Here is a 22,465-nt window from a genome sequence, read left to right as displayed (position 1 = left end):
GACATGAACACCAGCTATCTCAAAAGGCTTCGCATTATTACTGAGCCCTCTAGCCAAACTGCAAATGTGATTACAGACATCGTCAACAGAAACCAAATACACAACAACACTGTTACCATTTCCATCAACCATGCCAGTAGCATTGCGTGCATGTGAATCAACAACTGCATAATGTCCATTATCATGAATCACAGCAACTGTGGTGCCACACAATGTAAGGAGGCATGTACTAAACTGCTCTAAAATCTGTGTCAGTCCACATAGTAAAGTACTCAAAACACCATTTGCTATATATTCACCATCAACCACATCTACATCTCCACTGATAACATTGTTACCATATTCAAACAAAAAAGTCTGTCCATCAATAACAGACTGCTGAGGCAGTTCAGGAACACTCAGCATCATTGATGAATCCCTGATCATGTTACTTTTTCTCAAATCTGTATACAACTTGTCACCCCAAGAAACAACATTATTTAGATCAACCCTTTTCCAAGACATGACACTACGAACTGTATGACTGGCTAGACTAACCAAAGCTATTGTCATACACTGAAGGCCTCCATATTGAAACCTCTTATCTGCCTGATGAAATGTTCCTGATAGACTATTTACAACATGTTTATTATAAGTATGGTCGCGCTGACTACTTTTTCTAGTAACAGTCTTACCTGTGGTGGATCTTGGCTCACCATGCATATGTCCACCCTTCTCACCAAGCATCTGCAATTACACAATAACATATATAGTCTCAAATATGTCCATCATTATGATTACAACATCATTACTAAATAGTTCATACTCAATCATTGCCTATATGTCATTGTAATTTTGGCTTCACATTATCTACTGAATCTACACATATTAGCAACAAAAAATCTAAAACTGGAAATATGACTTTATTAATAAGCAACAATAATAATGAACTGGTGTCTATATATTATTTTACACAATCAGTGTTAACAGAATGGCTTTGCTATTGACTCTTACAAAGTGCACAAATTGTATCATGTACCAACCTTGCCCTCTGTCACTGTCACAGCACTGACAGCTGACACATTTGAAGACACCTCCAGGACTGGTGTTGCCTCCACCTGAAGAAATATGACAATGTGTGTCATTATTCTATACAATCAGCAATAACACAATGGCTTTGCTATTCACTCTTACAAAGTGCACAAACTGTAAGATGACTAACCTTTTCCTCTGTCACTATCACATCACTATCAGCTAATACGGTTGCAGACACCTCCAGGACTGGTGTTGCTTTCACGTGAAGGAAATACATAACAATGTGTTAACATTAATGATATAATCAGTGTTTATGGAATAATTTTGCTGTTCAGCCATACAAAGTGCAAAAACTGTAGAATATACCAACCTTGTCCTCCGTTACTGTCACAACACTGATCTGTTTGCCTCCACCTTAAGGACATACATAACACTTTATTATCAAAGTCTGTTATATATGAACAGAAATAGACAGCAATTACATCTGTGAGGATCATTAGCATAGTATGCATTATATGAAGATATCACATTAACCATTTCCTTACATACAACTTTAAATGTGATACAAACAGTACAAACCTGATGCAGAACTCGACGTGTCTTACCGCCACACAACTGCTCAGTTTCCCTGGGCTGGGACACCTGTAAAGATCAGTAGCATAGTATATATCAAGTACAGACATCGTATTTGACCATTACTTTCAATGTAACTTTACACATGTACAAACAGTACAAACCTGATGCAGAACTCTGCATTGCATACCACCACACGAGGGCTCGGTTTCCCTGGGCTGAGACACCTGTAAAGAAAGTCACATAGTATTTATTAGACAATTACATAGTATGTGACCATACTTTTATACACTGTTTACAATATACAAGTTGTCATACTCGCACACTGCACAATGATAATGTGCAACTTCTTTCTGTCATGAACTGGCAAACAACTAACCCCTTTTTATGATGATAGTCATTTATATAGACATCAAATGACCTTTTCATGAATTACAAACATTGGGCATCATGAATCCTTAGATACCCAAACTTGTTTTTATTATTGAAATTACTATGTACAAATAGTCACATTACATGTCACCATACACCCAAACATAAAATACACATTAAACTAACCTTGTGCTTAACACTTGCTTCTGAGGCATCACAGGACTGGCCACCTTTCCCGGGGTGGGACACCTGTAAAGACAAATCACATTGTTTGTTTTCTTTATTCTACAAACTGTTAAAACAATAGCTTATTCCAAAACATATGGTCCCTGCAAACACTGTACTTAAAATTCCATTCTGCATTGTTTTAACCAACTTCATTTTATTGTATTTTGACTGTCAATTATATCAATGAACATACATATTGGATGAATTACTATGATTATCATCATTTTAATGTGTAATGTTCATACATAGTGACATATTGGCTTACATAAAAGGCATCAGTCTTCAATTACTACACATACATGTCACCATGCAAATTGCACATAATAATAATCACTAACCTGATGCAGAACACTGCGTTTGGACGCATCACTGCACTGCTCTGGTTTCCTGGGCTGGGACACCTGTATTGAAAAATAGATCAATGATTATTAGCAAAAACAATCTTTTTACAACTGTTTACAATACAGACCTTTTCAACAAGCACTCTCCACAATGACATTTACAACTTAGTACTTTATGTGCTGTACAACAATTGTCCATTACTTCATTTTAGTCACCCTCTACATATACATACACATTCAATAACATATAGATAAATCACATACATATTTCAGTGAGCATTATGTATTCCTACTGAGTCACATATTATGAAGACACAATATTACACTCTGGCTACTCATAAAGGGAAAGGGCACAATTACACTGTGACAGTAGTTTTTCCCTTCTTGTCCAACAACTCTTTACTCACTTGCTAACACTACTGAAGTTACGAATATATTACTACAACATAAATATATGTGGAAAAGTCTTTGACTCCAGTTTAAACTTTATTGACTATTCATTATAATCAGGGACACCAACAAATGTACCCAAAGGTTTCAACCAGCAACAATAATTAAACTATAAATTATCTTTTTTCTTTGAGGAGTAGCTTTACAAACCACAGGCTTAGACGAAGGTGATGCAACATCCTCTTCTACTGCATCCAAAAATGCACTGCTAAAGCGCACAGGTGATAGTGGAATGAAGCACTCTTTCAAAACCACTGGCGACAAGTCCACCTGTGAGAAAAACACAAAAACAATCATTACAATGTGTTTTTTCCAAAAGACTTATACATTAATTCTTTGAAAATGCACCTTTACAAAAGACGAACAAGTACACCTGAGGCTGCGCACTCCTTTCTGGAGAGGTGCTGGACTGGTCAGGTTCTGCAAGCTGGGTCACCTTCAAACACAAATAGCACAGTTTGTATTACACAAATAGGCATCAATACAAGCTCAACAGTTACAAAAACACATGTCTTTAATTCCTCAAGATCAACTTAAAGAATTACTATACACAATGTACCTTTTTGCTGCGTCCAACAACCTTCCACTCAGAAGGATCTCATGGACATGTCACCTTCACTTCCCCAGTCACCACCACTTTTGGACAGACACGTTTAGTGGGTGCTGAAGGTCTGGGAGACACCTGTGCCTTAGGTGCAGGTGCCAGCAACTCCAGAGCAGCAAAATAACTAAGCAGCTCCTGGAGTCTCGGCATCCCCTCATTGTCACTCAGGTGGACCTGTAAAGATAACACATTGCAACAGGCTTAAAAAACCTGTCTGTCAATGTCATCTGTCATGACATAACTTGTGATATGATGTAGTATAATTCCCTCTACATGTTTGTATCTCAGCAACAATGAATGTACTTACACCATCTCTGCTCCATATGTCACGACGACTCATAGGGTAGTATGCAGCAGTATCATAGTACTTCACTCCTAAGAAAGGAAAAAAACATATTAAAGACATTGTTCATAGATATGTTGCAAGTACACAATGACAAAACCACTATGACAACTACGTTAACTTGTTGATATAAAATAGAAAGCAATTTCATTGTAGTTATACTGTTCCTTTCACTCAAATTGTCCACAACAAATTAAGTTGATCAACATGTCACAGATTTCACTATTACTCACTAACCCCAAGTATGAGCCTGACACCTGTAAACGTCACACAGGTCCTCCTGCAACCTCAGGTCAATGTTCAGACGACGAGGAAAGTCCACAACAAAGACCTACAAAACACCATAAATAATACTTACAAAACTACTTATCTTCTGCAATGTATTCATTAATGAAAAACACCATTTCCAATATGCTACTAATCATACAAACAAAATAATCTATACTACCACCAAAACATATATATATATAGTCAAAATGTGTGTATAAATATTTAAGACTAAATATAGGTAACAAAGGCCTACCTTGGGCCAAAGGCTGCAGACACTGGCAAGGAGCATGCCAAAATCCTCTCCTGCCTCAAAGATGGTCCTCCTCAGGTCAGCTGCACTGCCCCCCGGTGTCGACATGAAACCAAAGGCGACAGGACCTTCTGGGAACTCAACTATGCCATCCACAAAGCCTCGCAGATGGGAGTCACCAACAACCAGCACAAACTGAAACAACACAAAAAATAGCTATAAAATTAACATCACTGATTTTCTCTCAAGCTACATTATGTTCACACTTTCAGTTGAATTCATACCTTTTTATTAGGAGACATCGTTGGAATGACCATCTTGTGGGAACGCCCAGTGAAAGGAGAGATTGGCCATTCGTTGACACGATGCCTCCAACCAGTTCCACAACCTATTATAAACAGACAAGAACAAACGATACCTATTGATAAGCCTATACAAACCACACATCACATTAATACAACAAACACACAGTCTCAACAACATACAACACAAACCATTTTTGTAATAATACAACCAAACTACACTTACAAGATTTGTATGGACAAACAATTAGATACATACAGGCAGAAGTAACGTTGGCAGGACGTTGAGGTTCAAACACCAGAGGATGACCACCATCCTCCGCTTAGCAGCCTGGGAACGCTTGAAGGACTTTCCACGAGGCATCTGATAATGTGCAAGAAATTGTGTTACTTATAATTGCATAATCTGCATAACAGTTTAAAACCAACTGTGACATTGATATGTAAGCATCACAAACACAATAACATGTTTGCATATGTGTATAACAATATATACTTAAGCATAAATCTGCAAATATTAAACATTACCATTTACAACTCACTATCTCATATAAGTGCTACTATTCCTAAGAATATTTTGAACCTAACACAATGTTAAAAACTTTTTGCATGCATATAGCTGAACACTGTTGTAATTAACCAAAACACATTTGCTATGTTATTAATATGCCCTACACAACAAGAAACACAAAACCAAGTTCAGTAACACAATTCATATAACATGACAAATCACTTCCTTTTATAGTTATAAAAACATGGTTCTTCACACAAAATTGTCCCATTTACACTATTCTTAGAAATTGCAGCTGCTGGATCCCACAAGATAAAACTATATCAAAAAGACACGTCAACAAACGTAACACTTTTTAAACCAACTGTGACATTGACATTCAAGCATTGCATTCCCAGTACCATATTCACATATGTTTCCAACAACATATACTTTAGCAATGACATCTGCACATTTTAAACATTACCATTCACCACTCACTATCTAAAACGCTCATAACAATCATAGCATAATGACACATCGTTATATATCAACCTTTAAACTACAGCACTATGTTATGATATCCTGTGACTTATCCATGAAATATATTTTATAAATATAGACCTACAGTTTACCTTGAAAATTGGTGAATGGGTATACTTCACTGAAGAAACTGCAAGTTAAACCAACAAACACAGCAAACCCAAGTAATTGGTACGCCTTCACCTACTATGCTATATATATAGCTTTCTTGTGTGTGGGTGTAGCCATGTCAAAACAACCAATCACGCCACAACACACCTCTACAGCCCACCTTCATCCTACATTCTCTGTTATTGTCCTCCACATACAATCAAAATGGCCCATCAACCATTCAACCTAAATGCTCATTAGCACACCTGTAGAGCATAGTCTGTCTGTTTAAAAACAAAACACATCCCTGAAAAACAAGATCTTGGCTTACGAATTCTGATTCCCCTACCTCTCTTTTCTTAGTCATCAATAACTGCAAAACAAACCACCATTCCATTCTATGGAACTCCTTCAAATATTGATCTACCAAGGGCCTGTTTCAGAAAGCAAGTTTAGTGAAGATCTGAGTTTGTTCACCAAGAGATGAGGGACACGCTGGATTTTCAGGTTCAGAAAAACAGTTAACTTAAACTTGGGGTCAGTTACCAGATTAACAAGCTCTGTGCACCTAACCTGATCCCTGAAAGGTTTCTTTCAATAAACCCTGTTTTGTCTCTGTCTCCTTTATTTTAACAAAGCCAAACCAATGTTTCATATCCCCATTCATTTCGTTCTTATCAAAGTATTCTTTAACGAAGGCTTGCTATCTGTAAGCATTGCAATCCTGGTTAGTTATTAATGTAGTTACTCACAACTTCCTAAGGTTACCACTTTTATGTGCATTAGTCTTTTCTCAGAACTGCATTTTTTCCCCTCTCCCATTCAAATACTACACAATGTAAAATCAGTGTCAACTCAGAATAAAGTTGCTAGCTTGTAACACTAACTCATGTACTGAATCTTTGATACACATAATATGTAATCTAAGTTTAAATTCAAAATGTCATAAAGAAGCTCTAGATATGTGGAATCAATAATAATTCTCTCTATCACTCATGATGTGATTGGTCGCACTGATGACACATCATTTCTATAATATTGTAGATTATATGTTAATATGCTGAGTGAGCACAAATGTTGTAAAACTGCAAAATATAGTTTGAAAGTGAGAGTATTACATAGGGAGCATGATCTTAACATGTTTTCGCTGCATTTCAGTGACACTGTTAAATTTACTACATTTGTTAAAGTAGCAGAATGACCTCACTGACTGCTGTTGATCTGAGATACAAATAGACTTGTAATCTATAAATATATATAAATTTACACTATTTACAATTTGATTTACTCTGTGTTTTTAACTTGAAAACTTCTCTAGTACAAATCACCAGCACTTCATTACTCGATCAGACTATGGGCTTACAGTCATGTATCTGTGTTTTTGATCTGTAAATGCTTTAAATTATTGACTATATTTTTCATTTTAAGTTCCTGCTTCCTGTGTTTTGTCTGTCAGATTAGGGCTGAACAAATATATGTAAAATGTACTGACCTGCATCATGATACACAATAAATTCAACGTGACCATCATTTAGAAAATGTTAATCAGCTAAATGATGCATTAATGTACAACACTCAATAAAACATTATTGTGTTAACGTATCAACACTTTCTCTGCTTTCACTCAGGCTCTCCTTTACAGATAAAAAATGTGCAAGATCGGCATGCACATACATTTATATTTCTATGTCTAGGCTCTGCCTTTTATTTACCTGCTGCCATAATAACTTGTAATATCAAAGTTCCACTGATAATAGCTTGTTTTATTAATCACGCACAAGCATTACTCAAAGTGACATACTCAGAATTGATAAAGCTGACTCTGATCAGCTGTTCTGAAACCGTACACTCTCCCATCATAAGGTGCATCAACCTGTAGTTCAATGTTACACTCAGAGTTGGCTGCATCTGCTTTCTGTAACAAGCCCCTGTTTAGTAGTAGTACTACAACAACAATTAGTAGTAATACAACAAAGAACGACGCATGATACTTCCTGTTGCCAGTAGGTGGCGCTATGACTCTAACTAAATATGGTCCTGAAAATGTGTTCAGACCGGGACTCTTAACAAGAATATGAAATTTGGAAAAGATCACACCATGTGGAGTCAAGTTATAAGGCTTTGAAATTTCATGGCGAGACATCGAAATTCGCCGCGTTGTCATGGCAACACCTTTCGACGAAAAGTCACCAACTTCATAATATATGATCTCCAAGGTCTTTAGGCTATACTGAGTAAATTTGAGGTGGATCCCATCACCGTGCGACCCACAGAGCGTCAAAGTGTAAAACATGTAACTTCCTGTTGCCATTAGGTGGCGCTATGACTTAGATCCAATATTGACACAGGAATGTATTCAGGACGGGACTCTTTCCAAGCACAAAAGGTTTGGGTCTCTTAGGTTCGTGCATGCCGGAGTTATGGCCGTTTGAATTTTCACGGCGAAGGATCGAAATTCGCTGCCCGACCACACCCCCTCGGCAATGTCGAAAACTCACTGTTTTGATAACTTTTCATCTCCCAGGTCTGTAGATGATACTGACCGAATTTCAAGTTGCTGAGGTCAAATCCCTAGGAGTTCGTTAAAGTATGCGGGCTAAAAACGGCAAAATTGGCCTGAAAATGGCAACTTTGAACCAAAATGGCCGACTTCCTGTTGGATTTAGGGTATAGCTCCAAGAGAGTTTTTGGTGCGTCTGGTCATGATATATAAGCACACCAACTTTCATTGTTCTACGACGATCTGTATCGTGGGGCTCGCTTTTCTTAATTTTCTAGGTGGCGCTGTCGAGCCATTTTTCCACGCATTTTTTGCGAGACCCATAAAATCTGCGATTTTCACCAGAACTGACGCGCACGCCAATTTTGGTGAGTTTTGGTACACGTTTGTAGAAGTTATTTGAGGTCAAAGAGTTGTAATAATAATAATAATAATAATAATAATAATAATAATAATAATTCCTTTGGAAACAAGAGGGCTTCGCGCTGGTCAGCGCTTGGGCCCTAATAATAATAATAATTCCTTTGGAAACAAGAGGGCTTCGCGCTGGTCAGCGCTCGGGCTCTAATAATAATAATAATAATAATAATAATAATAATAATAATAATAATTCCTTTGGATACAATAGGGCTTCGCGCTGGTCAGCGCTCGGGCCCTAATAATAATTCCTTTGGATGCAAGAGGGCTTTGCGCTGGTTTGCGCTCTTGCCCTAATAATAATTCCTTTGGATACAAGAGGGCTTCGTGCTGGTCAGCGCTCGGGCCCTAATAATAATTCCTTTGGATGCAAGAGGGCTTCGCGCTGGTCAGCGCTCGGGCCCTAATAATAATTCCTTTGGATACAAGAGGGCTTCGCGCTGGTCAGCGCTCGGGCCCTAATAATAAGAAAGAAACAAACACACGAAAAACAATAGGGTCTTCGCCCTTTGGGCTCATGCCCTAATTAAAGCTGCAAGTAGCGTTGAATGGGCCTTCGCACCCTTGCGCACGTTGGGCCGCGGCACAATCGAAAGGCTTCTGTCACGGGCATGTAGATGTCTTCAGACCCGGGCTGTTTTCAGACAGTGGAAGAAGGAGATAAACATCACTTCCTTTTTCCACTATTTTGCCCGCTGTTGGGGCTGCTTTACTGAAATTTCGTAGGGGGCGCTATTCAGCCAGCTTGCATCACTGATGGAATATTGTCATGTACACGCGTTCAGGCCGGGAGTCTTAACAACCATGTAAAGTTTGGTGCAGATTGGAGCATTTACAGTAAAGGTATAGCAACTTCCTCTGTCATGGCGAAATATCAAATCTTAACGGTGTGAGGATGAGAATTTTCTGCAGGATGAGACATGGTTGCCTTGCTCACACCTGTGTCATAAAAATCATGCAAGTTTTGTGCCCATTCACTTGAATTTCAGTTAGTAAATTGAAAACCCTTGATGAGTTTGTGTATAAAACAAATTAATTTCCTAATTTTTATCAAGTCTATTTTTATTAATGTAAAGACTTTTAACATGGGATGCACGACATTAGATTTTTGCTGATATCCGATATGCTGATATTTCCAACTCATTGTGGCCGATTGCTGATGCCGATATATGCACATATTTTTACCAGCTGGCTGAGGAGGCTATTATGCATGCAAGCATAGATTATACTATGATCAAGAAAGACAATATATGAAGGAAGAACTTAGGAAGACTGGAGTTCAGTAGCTCAGCATTAAAGTTCTTCCCTCATATTGGCTATAGTCTTTCTTGATCATTAGTACGATATATGATTGCATGTATAATAGTCTCCTCAGTCAAGTGGAAAAAGTATGTGCATATGTCAACATCGGCAACTGACAAAAACGACAGTCAAAAACTGATCATGTTAAATAATCAAGATCTCAATATTGAACAAAAATAATTGTGATTATGATTTTTGCCATAATTGAGCAACCCTAAAAACAACAACACAATAAATTGTGATTTACATACACACACACACACATACACAAAGAGTTTAAATATGTATGTGATAAATTGTAAATATGTATGTAATGAATTGTTTTCTTTAAGAAACTGTTACTTGAACATTTTTCAGTGTGCTCCTAAAGTTATATGTGTGCTCCTAATTTTTTTCTTTTAGGAGCACATGTGCTCCTTGGAAAAAAAAGTAAGGATTGAACACTGCTGTCAGATGTGTAGAAACACTAAGTAACTGGAGTGTGGCGCAGTCCAAGGGCTTCTGTTTTTAATAACATTTTTATTTTATAACTTTTAATAACTTTTGTTCAGCACAGTGTGATAAGTCATGTATTAAAGTTTGAAGCCGATACCATTAACGCCCTAGGAGGAGATAGCCTTTATTCAAGGTCCAAAATTGGCACAAAATCGTACTTTGAAATTGAGATTGCAGACTTCCTGTTGGATTTAGGTCAGGGGTGTCAGCATATGATTTGTAGGTCTTGATGAGATGAATAATTGAGTTTTGGTTCGATCTCTCTACGACATTCCTACGGGCCGTGGCAGCCGTTTTAGCTACATAGGCAGCGCTCTCGAGGACATTTTGGCATTTTGGGGGTTAATTTTTATATTTATCAAATTTCTTACCAGACCTGATGTGTGTGCCAAATTTGGTAAGTTTTTGAGCATGTTTAGGGGGTCAAATTTAGAGTTAAAGTGGCAGATTAATAAAGAAAGAATAATAATAATAATAATAAAGAAACAAACACACGAAAAACAATAGGGTCTCTGCCCATTGGGCTCAGGCCCTAATAAGAAAGAAACAAACACACGAAAAACAATAGGGTCTTCGCCCTTTAGGCTCAGGCCCTAATTAAAGCTGCAAACAGCGTTGAGCGGGCCTTCGCGCCCTTGTGCACATCGGGTCGCGGCGCAGTCAGCTAAGCTTCTGGGAACCAAGAAAACATTTGGAGATGATCAGTGTGAGAGTCTTTTGACACACAATACTAACCAGTTTCTCTCTGTGAGCCCACTCCTCTGTTTATCACAGATAATTATGAATTATGAAATCAAAATATTGTTAACCTTAATCAATAATTCGGGCACCAACTGTTGGATCTGTGAGGAACACAGTTGATTATTTGCAATAATTATCAATGATCAAAGATAATTAACTAATTATAACAATTAATAGAATTATTAATATGAACTAACAAATACGGGGCACCACCTGGAAACCGGGACCAATAACCGAACAAGGTAGTCTCATAAATGGCAGTTCACCTAGAATGTTAATGTCTGAGAGATAAACATTCAAGGGTGAACAAAGAAGGGTTGAATTCGAGCTCTGACTCCTTCAATCAGCCACTTTTCACAATATGTTACACACAATAATGACAGAAGAACTCTTTAAAGATATAACATTGTTTATTAAACTTAGCAAAATCAACAAAGTTAACAAATGCTTCATTCAATAAACAGCTATTCTAAAATCAAATTCTACCAAACAAAACACAACAGCTATGTACAGGGTTGAACACATGCAGGGGAATGCATGTATGTGTATGTGTGTGCGACAAGATGGCGACTGGGCCTGACGTGATGACGTCGTCGGTCTGCGATGCGGACGTGACTGTGGGAGGAAGTCACGTCACGCGAGACCCGAATGGCAGAAGTACGGCGGTGTCGTGGCTAGACAAAAGCAAGATGGCGCCGCCCGGTGGTCGGCGTCTTGCTCTCACCCAATTCCGTGAAAAACACATGTCTGATGGTGGATAAGGAAAGACAAAGCAAAGCTTTGTCCGATGTTATCTGACCATCAGATGTGCAAAAAGATGTCGGTGCGTGTATCTGTGCGCGTGTGAGTGTGTGTGTTAGTCGCGGGGGGGGGGGGGGGGGAAGAAGCAGCGGGTCTGTCGGTCAGTTAAGTGAAGTGAAGCCTTTGGAAGAAATAATGGGACCATCGGGTTGAAACAGTCCGTGGAGGAGTTGCTGTCATGGATGTATCATAAGAGCTGGATACTGGACTAAAAATGGCGCCCATTCAATCCTATAGGAATTGCTCGCCTGGCACATGCGCCAAAAAAAGTTTCTAGCTTCTGGGTTTGCTTCCATGTTGTGCAGCCCACTGAATATGCACAGTAGTGTTTCCCCCGCTGGCACTGCCCGCGAGCTCCCTCTTGGCCCGTAGACTTTACATTGTGATGACGTCACAGATTTTTAAATCGCTTTTCTCGGCTCGAGGAAAGTTTTACAAACATAAAACCTCCATGGATCAAATGTTCATAATAGAAAGAGTCATAAGTGACGTTGTTTGCAGTTTGAGGCGTCCTATCAAATGTTTTACAGGTGTCTCTTTTACAGTGGTGGTCTATGGGGAAAGTCCTTTTTAGGCCGCAGGGGGATTTTTCGCTGCAATATCGCGAGTGGCCACTGGGAAAAACTGGCTGAAAGGCTGAGCGGCAGCGCCCTATCCAGCTCTTATTATACATCCATGGTTGCTGTGTTTGGCTGACAGGATGTACCACTCTGTTTGAAAAAACAGCCCAGGCTCTCTGTTTAGATCCAACCGGACCACAGAGCCCCAGTTTGTTATTCAGGTTAAAGTGGGAAGAACCAGGGGGTCTGTCGGTCAGTTAAGTGAAATGAAGCCTGCGGAAGAAACACCGAGACCATCAGGGTGAAACAGTCCGTGAAGGAGTTGCTGTGTTCGGCTGCACAGATAGGAAATCCCTCGGCTGACAGGATGTACCACTCTGTTTGAAGTAACAGCAATTGGCAACTAGCATATTAGGCACATTACCGCCACCCTCCACTTCAGACTGTAGACTAAATATTAAATCTTACACATCAATCCTGTCTGTCTAATAAACTCAAAAAAAACCCCAAAAAACTGCTGCTCCACCCACTTGGCAGGTGCATTAAAGTTTTAATGCTGAGCTCCAGAGCTCTAGTCTTCCTGAGTTCTTCCCTCATATATTGTCTTTTTTGAACATACTTAGTACAATCTATGCTTGCATGTGTAATAGTTTCCTCAGCCAAGTGGGAAAAAAAATGTGCATATATCGGCAATCACCAAAAAGTAATCGTGTTAAATAACTGTGATGTCAATATCAAGCAAAAATAATTGTGATTATGCTTTTTGCCATAATCTAGCACCCCTAAAGAGAACATAAATTTTGATTTACATACACACACACACACAAAGCATTTAAATATGTATGTGATAAATTGTTGTCTTTAATGAACAGTTACTTGAACATTTTTCAGTGTGCTCCTAAATTTGTGTCACATCTTGCCTGGACTTTGGGTGTTTTTTGGTCTTTTTATGTTCTTGTGTTCTGAGGGGTCTCCTGGTTTGCACTTCTGTTTAGTCCTTCTGTTCATAAGGGTTTTCTTGTGTGATTTGGGTGGTGGGTTTAGAGGACTGCATCATTAGTTTGTTGGGTTGTGTGCTTGGGTTTGTGTTTGTGGTTGGTTTTGGAAACAGTTTGTCTCTGCTGGGTCCATTACTGGTTGGATCGTTCTGTCAGGAGGGGAAGCAGGAGTGGACCCAAACGCAGAGGCCGGAATGCAGATATGATGAAAAAATCTCCTTTAATCGTGAATGGTCATGAACAGGCAAACAGAGCTGAACAGAACTAGCAGATGAAACAACACAAAACGATCCAACAAGGACTGAACAGAAAACCAGAACTTAAAAAGAAACTGAACTAACAAGGAGATGAGGTGCAGGTGGGGAGATGGGTGGAGAACTCAAGAGAGGGGAGTGAACATACAGGGAGCTGATTGGCTGAGTAAACACAGGGAGCAGGGCAGGGCTGACGAGGCTAACGCAGGGCAGGTGTGGGGAAAACAGAGCAGGGCAGGTGTGGAGGAGTACATGAACACGCAAGGGAACCAGAGAACAAAAACCCAGAAAACAAACTCAACGCCCCCTACACTAACCCATCCAAAACCAACCACGAACATAAACTCAAGCACACAACCCAACAAACTAATTATGCAGTCCTCTAAACCCACCACCCAAATCACACAAGAAAACCCTTATGAACCGAAGGACTAAACAGAAGTGCAAACCAGGAGACCCCAAAGAACACAAGAACATAAAAAGACCAAAAAACACCCAAAGTCCAGGCAAGATGTGACAAATTTCTATGTGTGCTCCTATTTTTTTTCATTTAGGAACACATATACTCCTTGACAAAAAAGTAAGCACTGAACACTGTTGTCAGATATGTAGAGACAATAAGTAACTGCAGCTGGACACAGAAAAATACTCATATTTGAATGGAGAGTGTGAGCGAACTGCTAGGTGCTTGGAAAAACTGCAGTACAGAGCTACAAATTTTAGTTTTGATTTTATTTTTCTGCAGCACTTTATCACTAAACTGTCACTCTCACTCCATTTTTTCCCTTCCCCTCATAGGTCATCACCACTAAAAAAAAAAGAAAATATATGAGGGAAGAACTCAGGAAGAGTTCCGGAGCTCAGCATCAAAACTTTAATGAACCTGCCAAGTGGGTGGAGTTGCAGTTTTTTTTTTTTTTTTAGTTTATTAGACAGACAGGATTGATGTGTAGGATTTAATATTTGGTCTACAGTCTGAAGTGGAGGGTGGCGGTAATGTGCCTAATATGGTATAATTGAGCTATCGTTGAAGCGTGTGGCCATGGCGTGGCGTTGAGTTTTGATGTTTCACTATGACAGAGGAAATTGCTATAACTTTAGTGCAAATGCTCCAGTCTGCACCAAACTTTGCATGTTTGATAAGAGTCCTGGCCTGAACACGTCCTCATGACAATATTCAGTCAGTGATGCAAACTGGCTGAATAGCGCCCCCTACAAAATTGCAGCAAAGCAGCCCCAGCAGCGGGCAAAATAGTGGACAAAGGAAGTGATGTTTATCTCCTTCTTGCACTGCCTGAAAACAGCCCAGGTCTGAAGACATCTTGTGAGAGGTAATGGGAAACACACATTGTCATATTAATCCCAGTGCTGATTTAAACTTATGTTAACCAAGTATGTTTTATATGCCTTGTTCAATTGAGAAGTGGTATCGAAAGGTCATGTCCTTTGCTTGCCACTGTCGCTGTCAACAGGATGAGTTATGCAACAATAAGTGGAAGTTAAAAGTTCACTGTTTTCTGAGTATTGTGTCTGCAGACGCATAAGCAAGAAAGTAGAAGTATGTGGTTAGATATGTGGATTAAGAGCATATAGAGAACTAGATCGAACCAGACTGAGGGAGACAGAAATAACCTTAAGCGTGGGTGGTGAATTGGGGTAAAAAAAATGAAGGAGGAAGACAGCTCCTTTTCTAAGAAATGATAGACAAAGAGCCAATTGGGGTCCAAACAATAGATACACCCAAAAAGGGGGTGAAAACAAGGTATAAAATGCTCTGGCATGTAGACAAAAGCTCAGAACACAGGGCGCTTTGCCAAATGCAGGTTTTTCTGTAAAGTGTTCTCCGAAGATCTTCGATAAATAAATTCTGCTGCTACAAAGACATTACTCGACTGTGGTTTCGTTCTTCTCGCATCAACCAACTCGGGGAGGTTGCCTGAAAGGCTTCCTCAACAATTTGGGGGCTCGTCCGGGATGTGAGAAAACGTTTTGATTTGGACAAATTGATCTCAAGAATTTATCTGCAAGGACAGAGGTCGACCTCAAAAGAAAAGGTAAACAGAAACCTGTTTATAAACAAATTCTGTAAATTGGATTAAAACCAAATTACTTTGTCTGAACAGAATATATTCTGAGATTGTCAAATTCACAGTTTGAGTAAAACAAAGTGAACTAAATAATTAGGAGTAATGCGTTTAAAGTCGCTTACGTGACAAGCGTATAAAAGCAACATAAGGGAAAAGGGAAAGAGGGTTCGTATGCGTTTAAAGTCGCGAGTGGTCGAAAGCAACAGTCAAGTACTAGAACCCACCAAACTTGAATTCGGAGTAAGGGTGTTTTGGCACACATATGTGAAATTCGTATGAAGTCCAACGCATGATAGTGGCGAATCCTGCTATAATCTGACGAGGTTATAGTGTCGGATCCATGGAAAAGGACCGACGCTGGGTGTGATAGTGTCCCAGGGAAGTGGCGCCCCCTAAATCTATCTATTGAGCATTTAAAACGAAAAACAAGTTTGGTACCATAAAATAATCACTTTGTTTGAAGTCTTATAGATCGGTGTTACTGGAAACAAAGAAGAAGTGGAAGAAGAAAAAGAGTAAGGAAAACAACTCCCGGGAGGTAAAGTATCAAACACTAACACAAACTTAGAGGGTGGGAATTGTTTCAGTGTCCTGACGAAAACTGTATAAAACAGAAACTGTTGAGTCACGGAAACCTAATGGTGATAACAAAGTGACAAGAAACAGGAAAACTGAGTCACGGAAACCTAACGGTGACAACGAAAGTGGCCGGTTTTCGTCACAAGGGTCAGTTGCTCGGAACGAATGTGTCATACAAACTGACTGGCTGAAACAATTAGGAACAATGGACGGAGAATTTGACAGAGAAGTAGGTGATGATGGGTGGGGTACACCAAATTGGAAACCATTGTTAGTACAGGTTCAAAGAGTGGTAGAAACCAAGGAAGGACTACACTCTCCAAAAGAGAAAGAGAAAAAGAAAAGAGAAACCTGGGAAGAACTAAAAGTGTTGTTAAAAAATAAAGGTAAAGACGGAACCAGAAAAGGAGCCATTGGGGAAGTTAATGTGGGAAAAAGAGAAGGAGTATGGGGCAGAAATAAAACAGGCGGAGGAGGAAGAAGAGAAGGCAAGCATAATACAGAAGACAAGGGAACAGATTGAGGTACACAGCCGCAAAACATCGCTTAGGCCGCACCCCAAACAAGCCCAACATTTTGCGATGCCTTTGATTACAGCAGGGAACGGAGGGCAGAAGTACAGACCATTTGGATTAGGGGACGTGCAGGCTATTGTGGATAAGATGCCACCCATCTCAGAGGGAGGAGGCAGATGGTTAGGGAAATTGGATAGCTTGACCGCAGGACAGACGATGGCGCTAGGGGATTTCCGAGCGGTTGCCTGCAGATGCATGAGTAGTGCAGACGAAAAAGAGATAGAACAGGAAGCTAAAACGCACCGTTTGGACGACAATACTCCATTCCTACACGTAGTCGACGACCTAGGACAAGCATTGAGGAACAAATAACCCCTGCCAAACACTGCTGCAGTTCCGAAAATGAAGTGGGATGGTGAACAAAACCCCAGAGAGCATTTGGATAAATGTAAAGATATGTGGACCCAACAGACAGGATGTCACCCAGGTAAACCAGGAGTTCAGCAGGAGTGGTATCGACAGGCGATATTAGAAGGAATTCCTGAGACAGTAAAAAACGCCATGAAAGATAACCCTGACATGGCGGGGTGCGACTCCCACACCTGGGAGAAACATCTCATACATCATTTGACCAGAGCGCTAGACAAAGTTCAGGAAGAGAAGGCCACCATTAAAGATCTGCAGTCCCAGCTCCTTAAGCTTCAGCTAGGGGAGGCCAGACAGAAAGTTAACAAGGCAAAAAAGAAAGATGTGAAAAATAACAAGGTTATGGTGGCAGCGGCCACGTCAGACACACCTGATCTCTTCCTGCATTGCAACGCAGGAACAGGACAGGGGCAATATCTCATAAGCCCCATAGAGGAGCAACAAGCCGAGATTTATTGGGGACGGCTACTCCCCGACACACCTGAACACAAAGGCATCCTCTCTGCCTTCATGGCGTGGAAGCCCTGGATCGCTTCTCTTGAGCCTTACGTGCCTCCCCTCGACCCCCCACATGTCACCCTGTTCTATGACAGAAACCAGACAGAATGGTACCAAGAACAATTTCAGGAGCAGTTAGCAGGACAGGAATGGCAAACAGACACTTGTGATTTGTATATAGCGCCAGAGGGTGTAGCTGCAGCAGTGCACCTCAACACAGAGCAGAAGCCATGGTACAGGATGAATGATGAAGCCGTTCCACACGTCTCTCTGGCGCTTCACCCTGAACATGAGGCTAGGGAGCTGGGGGGCATGGTCAAAAGAGCTGTGCAGTCTACAGATTGGCAGAACACCCAAATACCCTCGGTTAGTTTTTCACAATCTAGCAACACATACAGGATAAAAGTCACCGCTGTCGATCATTGTCTGTTAGAGGCGACGCAAATCTCTAGACATCATGGCAGGGAAAGAAAAGACCATCCGGATGCGGCAGGTGTAATTGAAGCCATGCCATCACACTTGTGGGCTCAGGGGCCAACGGATGTTGGGTTTGTGAGTTGTCAGCCTATCACATTCTCTGTTAAAACACTCGAACCTATCTGGATCAACCAATACCCCCATAAACCACAAGCTGAGGAAGGCATTGCTGATACCATAGAAGGACTATGGTCCCAGGGAGTGTTAGAGCTCTCCTCCTCAGAGTGGAACACTCCAATTCTGCCAGTTGAAAAGAAAGGGACAGGTAAATACCGTATGGCGCATGACCTCAGAGCAATCAATAACATCCTGTTGACGCCCACCGTCCCTGTACCTAACCCCTATGTCGCTTTAACGAACCTGTCTCCCGAACACTCCTGGTTCACCTGCATCGACTTAGCTAATGCGTTCTTTTGTCTTCCCCTAGCTGAGGAATGCAGAGACATTTTCTCGTTCACGTACAAAGGACAATGGCTCAGGTACACCAGATTACCACAGGGATTCGCTCTCTCGCCTGGTTTGTTTAATCAGGTGCTCAAAGACGCATTACTCACCTGTCCACTGCCAGAAAGTGTAACACTCGTGCAATACGTTGACGACCTCCTGTTAGCCGCACCAACCGCCCTCTCTTGTTTGGAGGCCACGCGTGTATTGCTTCTTCATTTGGCACAGCATGGGTTCAAAGTCAGTAGAACTAAATTACAGGCAGTCAGGAAACAGGTCTCTTTCTTAGGCCGAGTTATTTCACAACAGCGTGCAGGCCTGTCACCCTCGCATCGTGCCAACATACTTCACCACCCACAGCCTTGTACAGTCAAAGACATGCTGTCGTTCCTTGGTCTGACTGGATACAGCAGAAATTACATCCCAAATTACACAGGGCTTACGCAGCCCTTGCGAAACACTATAAAAGAGGCTGGGATGCGTAACCTCTCAGCTCACATAAATTGGACATTGGAAGCCGAAGAAGCATTCATCAACCTCAAACAGTCTCTAGCAGCTGCAGCAGATTTGGCGACACCAGATTACACTGCACCATTCCATTTGGATGTTTCTGGAACAGGGAAAGTTGTAAACGGCGTCCTGTTCCAGAAAAAAGGGGGAGGTAGACAGGTATTAATGTACGCCAGTGTCATGCTAGACAACATGGAACAAAGACATCCCACATGCACACAATACGCGGCCGGATTGGCAAAACTGATTCAAAAGATAGCTCACATAGTGATGGGACATGGTCTACAAGTACTGAAAACACATGGCGTAGTAGCATACGTCAATTCACAAGCATTCACCCTCACATCGCTGCGCCAGCAAAAACTAAGCAGAATACTCGACGCCCCAAACATCACGTACACTCATGAAGGCATCAATATGGCAGACAGAATAGGGACTGGAGAACCACAGAGGTGTACAGAGAGGGTCTGGGTAGAGCTTAAACCTAGAACAGACCTGCAGGCGGAAGCCATAGAAGGGGGAAGGAACTACTACACAGACGGGTGTTGTTATAGAGATGAAAAAGAGGGACTCAAAGCAGCGTACGCGGTAGTGGAGGAGCAGGAAGGAGGGTTTCAGGTGAGAGTAGCAGGGAGGCTGCAAGGACAACAGTCAGCACAAAGAGCAGAAATTAGGGCGCTGATCGAAGCTCTGAAAGCAGGGGAGGGAGACATTGTAAATATTTATACAGATTCAGCATATGCAACAGGAGCCGTGCATGTAGAACTAGGACAGTGGCTGAGAGCAGGGTTCCTGACAGCCACTAACAAACCAATAAAGCATGAAGAGGAGATGAAAGAATTAGCGGAAGCCTTAATGTTACCATCTCAGGTGGCGGTGATCAAGTGCAAAGGCCATGACACCAGTAGAAGCCAGGTAGCACGAGGAAATGCAGCAGCAGACAGGGCTGCAAAGGAGGCCGCGGGATATACTGACAGGGCAATGTTAGTAAGAACAGAAGATGAGGAAAGGTTAGACATGAGCCTAGAAAATGTCTCCAAGATGCAGAGACAAGCCTCGCCACAAGAGAAAATTATGTGGGAAGCGAGGGGGGCGGTAGAGAAAGACGGGGTATGGAGAAGCACTGACGGAAGGTTAATTCTGCCCCCCGGTATGAGGAGCACCGCTCTAGAGGAAGCCCATGGGGTAGGTCATGTAGGAGTAGCTCAGATGATGAGAAATCTGAAACATTGGTGGCACCCATTCATGAAGGAAATGGCAAAAGAAATGATACAGACATGCGAAGTGTGTAGCAGACACAACCCCAGAACCACCATTAAACCAGAAGCAGGAAGGTACCCTCTGATTACTCAGGCAGGTAAAGAGATCGTTATCGACTATACAGACATGATTGAAGCGCACAAAGGCTATCAATATGTACTCATGTGTGTGGACGCTTATACAGGTTGGCCAGAGGCAATTCCCACAAAAAGATAAAATCCGAAAAGATAAGATCCGATAATGGGACCCACTTCAAAAACCAAGACCTACAAAAGGTAGAAAGACTGCTGGGCCTAAAACACGCTTTCGGTACGGTCTACCACCCCCAGTCTCAGGGAAAGGTAGAGCGAAACACGGTTGGCCAAAATATGTGAACAGACAAAACTCAACTGGGTTGATGCCCTGCCACTAGCCTTAATGTCCATCAGAGCATCAGTTAACCAGGGTACGGGACACACACCATTTGAGCTACAGACCGGTAGGATGTTTCCAGGTCCTGGGGAAAGAATGATAGGAGTAGCAGAAACTGAGAACATAATACCCGCCAGGACCTACTTTAATGATCTCCAAGCTTTGCTTTCAGAATACTCCACCCAGGCCCTCCAGAAGGATCAGGGCCAAGAGAGAGCAGAGGTGGTGCCCACAGCCGACTGGGTTCGTTTGAGAGTCATCAAGCGGAAGTGGTCAGAGCCAAGGTGGACTGGCCCATATTGAGTCACAGAGAGAACATCCCACGCGGTCCGCTTGCAAGGTAAAGGGGACACCTGGTTCCATTGGAGCCAGTGCACAGCAGCAGAGGAGCCTAGGAGGTCGCAGAGACAGGTCCAGGGGGACCTGTTGAACCAGAGCTCAGGACCGGCTGGTCCTGAGACCGAGCTTTCCAAGAAAGGGGCAGAATAATCCCCTGGAAAGCTCATTGGGGACGTAGGGCAGTCTACCCCTAGGTCCCGAAGAGGAGAGATCACGCACCCTCCAACCAACAACAGGAAGAAGAACTATATGCAGCCCGTACCAAGACGAGTGAGAGAAAGAGCCCTAACCCTAACGAACTATCAGGCAGAGTTTAAAAGGGCTCCTTGAAGGGAGTCCCTTGGGGCTGAAAGATTTGGAAGGTCCATATGGGGCAGATGAGTGATCTCTTTAGTAGAGATCAAAAGGGGGAATTGTGAGAGGTAATGGGAAACACACATTGTCATATTAATCCCAATGCTGATTTAAACTTATGTTAACCAAGTATGTTTTATATGCCTTGTTCAATTGAGAAGTGATATCGAAAGGTCATGTCCTTTGCTTGCCACGGTTGCTGTCAACAGGATGAGTTATGCAACAATAAGTGGAAGTTAAAAGTTCACTGTTTTCTGAGTATTGTGTCTGCAGACGCATAAGCAAGAAAGTAGAAGTATGTGGTTAGATATGTGGATTAAGAGCATATCGAGAACTAGATCAAACCAGACTGAGGGAGACAGAAATAACCTTAAGCATGGGTGGTGAATTGGGGTAAAAAAAATGGAGGAAGACAGCTCCTTTTCTAAGAAATGATAGACAAAGAGCCAATTGGGGTCCAAACAATAGATACACCCAAAAAGGGGATGAAAACAAGGTATAAAATGCTCTGGCATGTAGACAAAAGCTCAAAACACAGGGCGCTTTGCCAAATGCAGGTTTTTCTGTAAAGTGTTCTCCGAAGATCTTCGATAAATAAATTCTGCTGCTACAAAGACATTACTCGAC

The 22,465-nt window shown here is 41.5% G+C and overlaps 1 protein-coding gene across 1 annotated transcript in view; it reads left to right on the top strand.

The window, feature by feature from the left end:
* Nucleotides 1–22,465, top strand: part of LOC121893579 — a 112,437-nt gene that overhangs the window by 88,741 nt on the left and 1,231 nt on the right. Inside the window, exon 2 of the mRNA XM_042405579.1 lies at nt 16,489–22,334. Within this exon, the coding sequence (XP_042261513.1) occupies nt 17,522–20,950 (3,429 nt within the window). The 5' untranslated portion in view covers nt 16,489–17,521 and the 3' untranslated portion in view covers nt 20,951–22,334. The remainder of the gene's footprint in view (nt 1–16,488; nt 22,335–22,465) is intronic.

Source organism: Thunnus maccoyii, unplaced genomic scaffold, assembly GCF_910596095.1.
Source record: "Thunnus maccoyii unplaced genomic scaffold, fThuMac1.1, whole genome shotgun sequence".
NCBI lineage: Eukaryota > Metazoa > Chordata > Actinopteri > Scombriformes > Scombridae > Thunnus > Thunnus maccoyii.
This window is presented reverse-complemented; position numbering and strand designations above follow the sequence as displayed.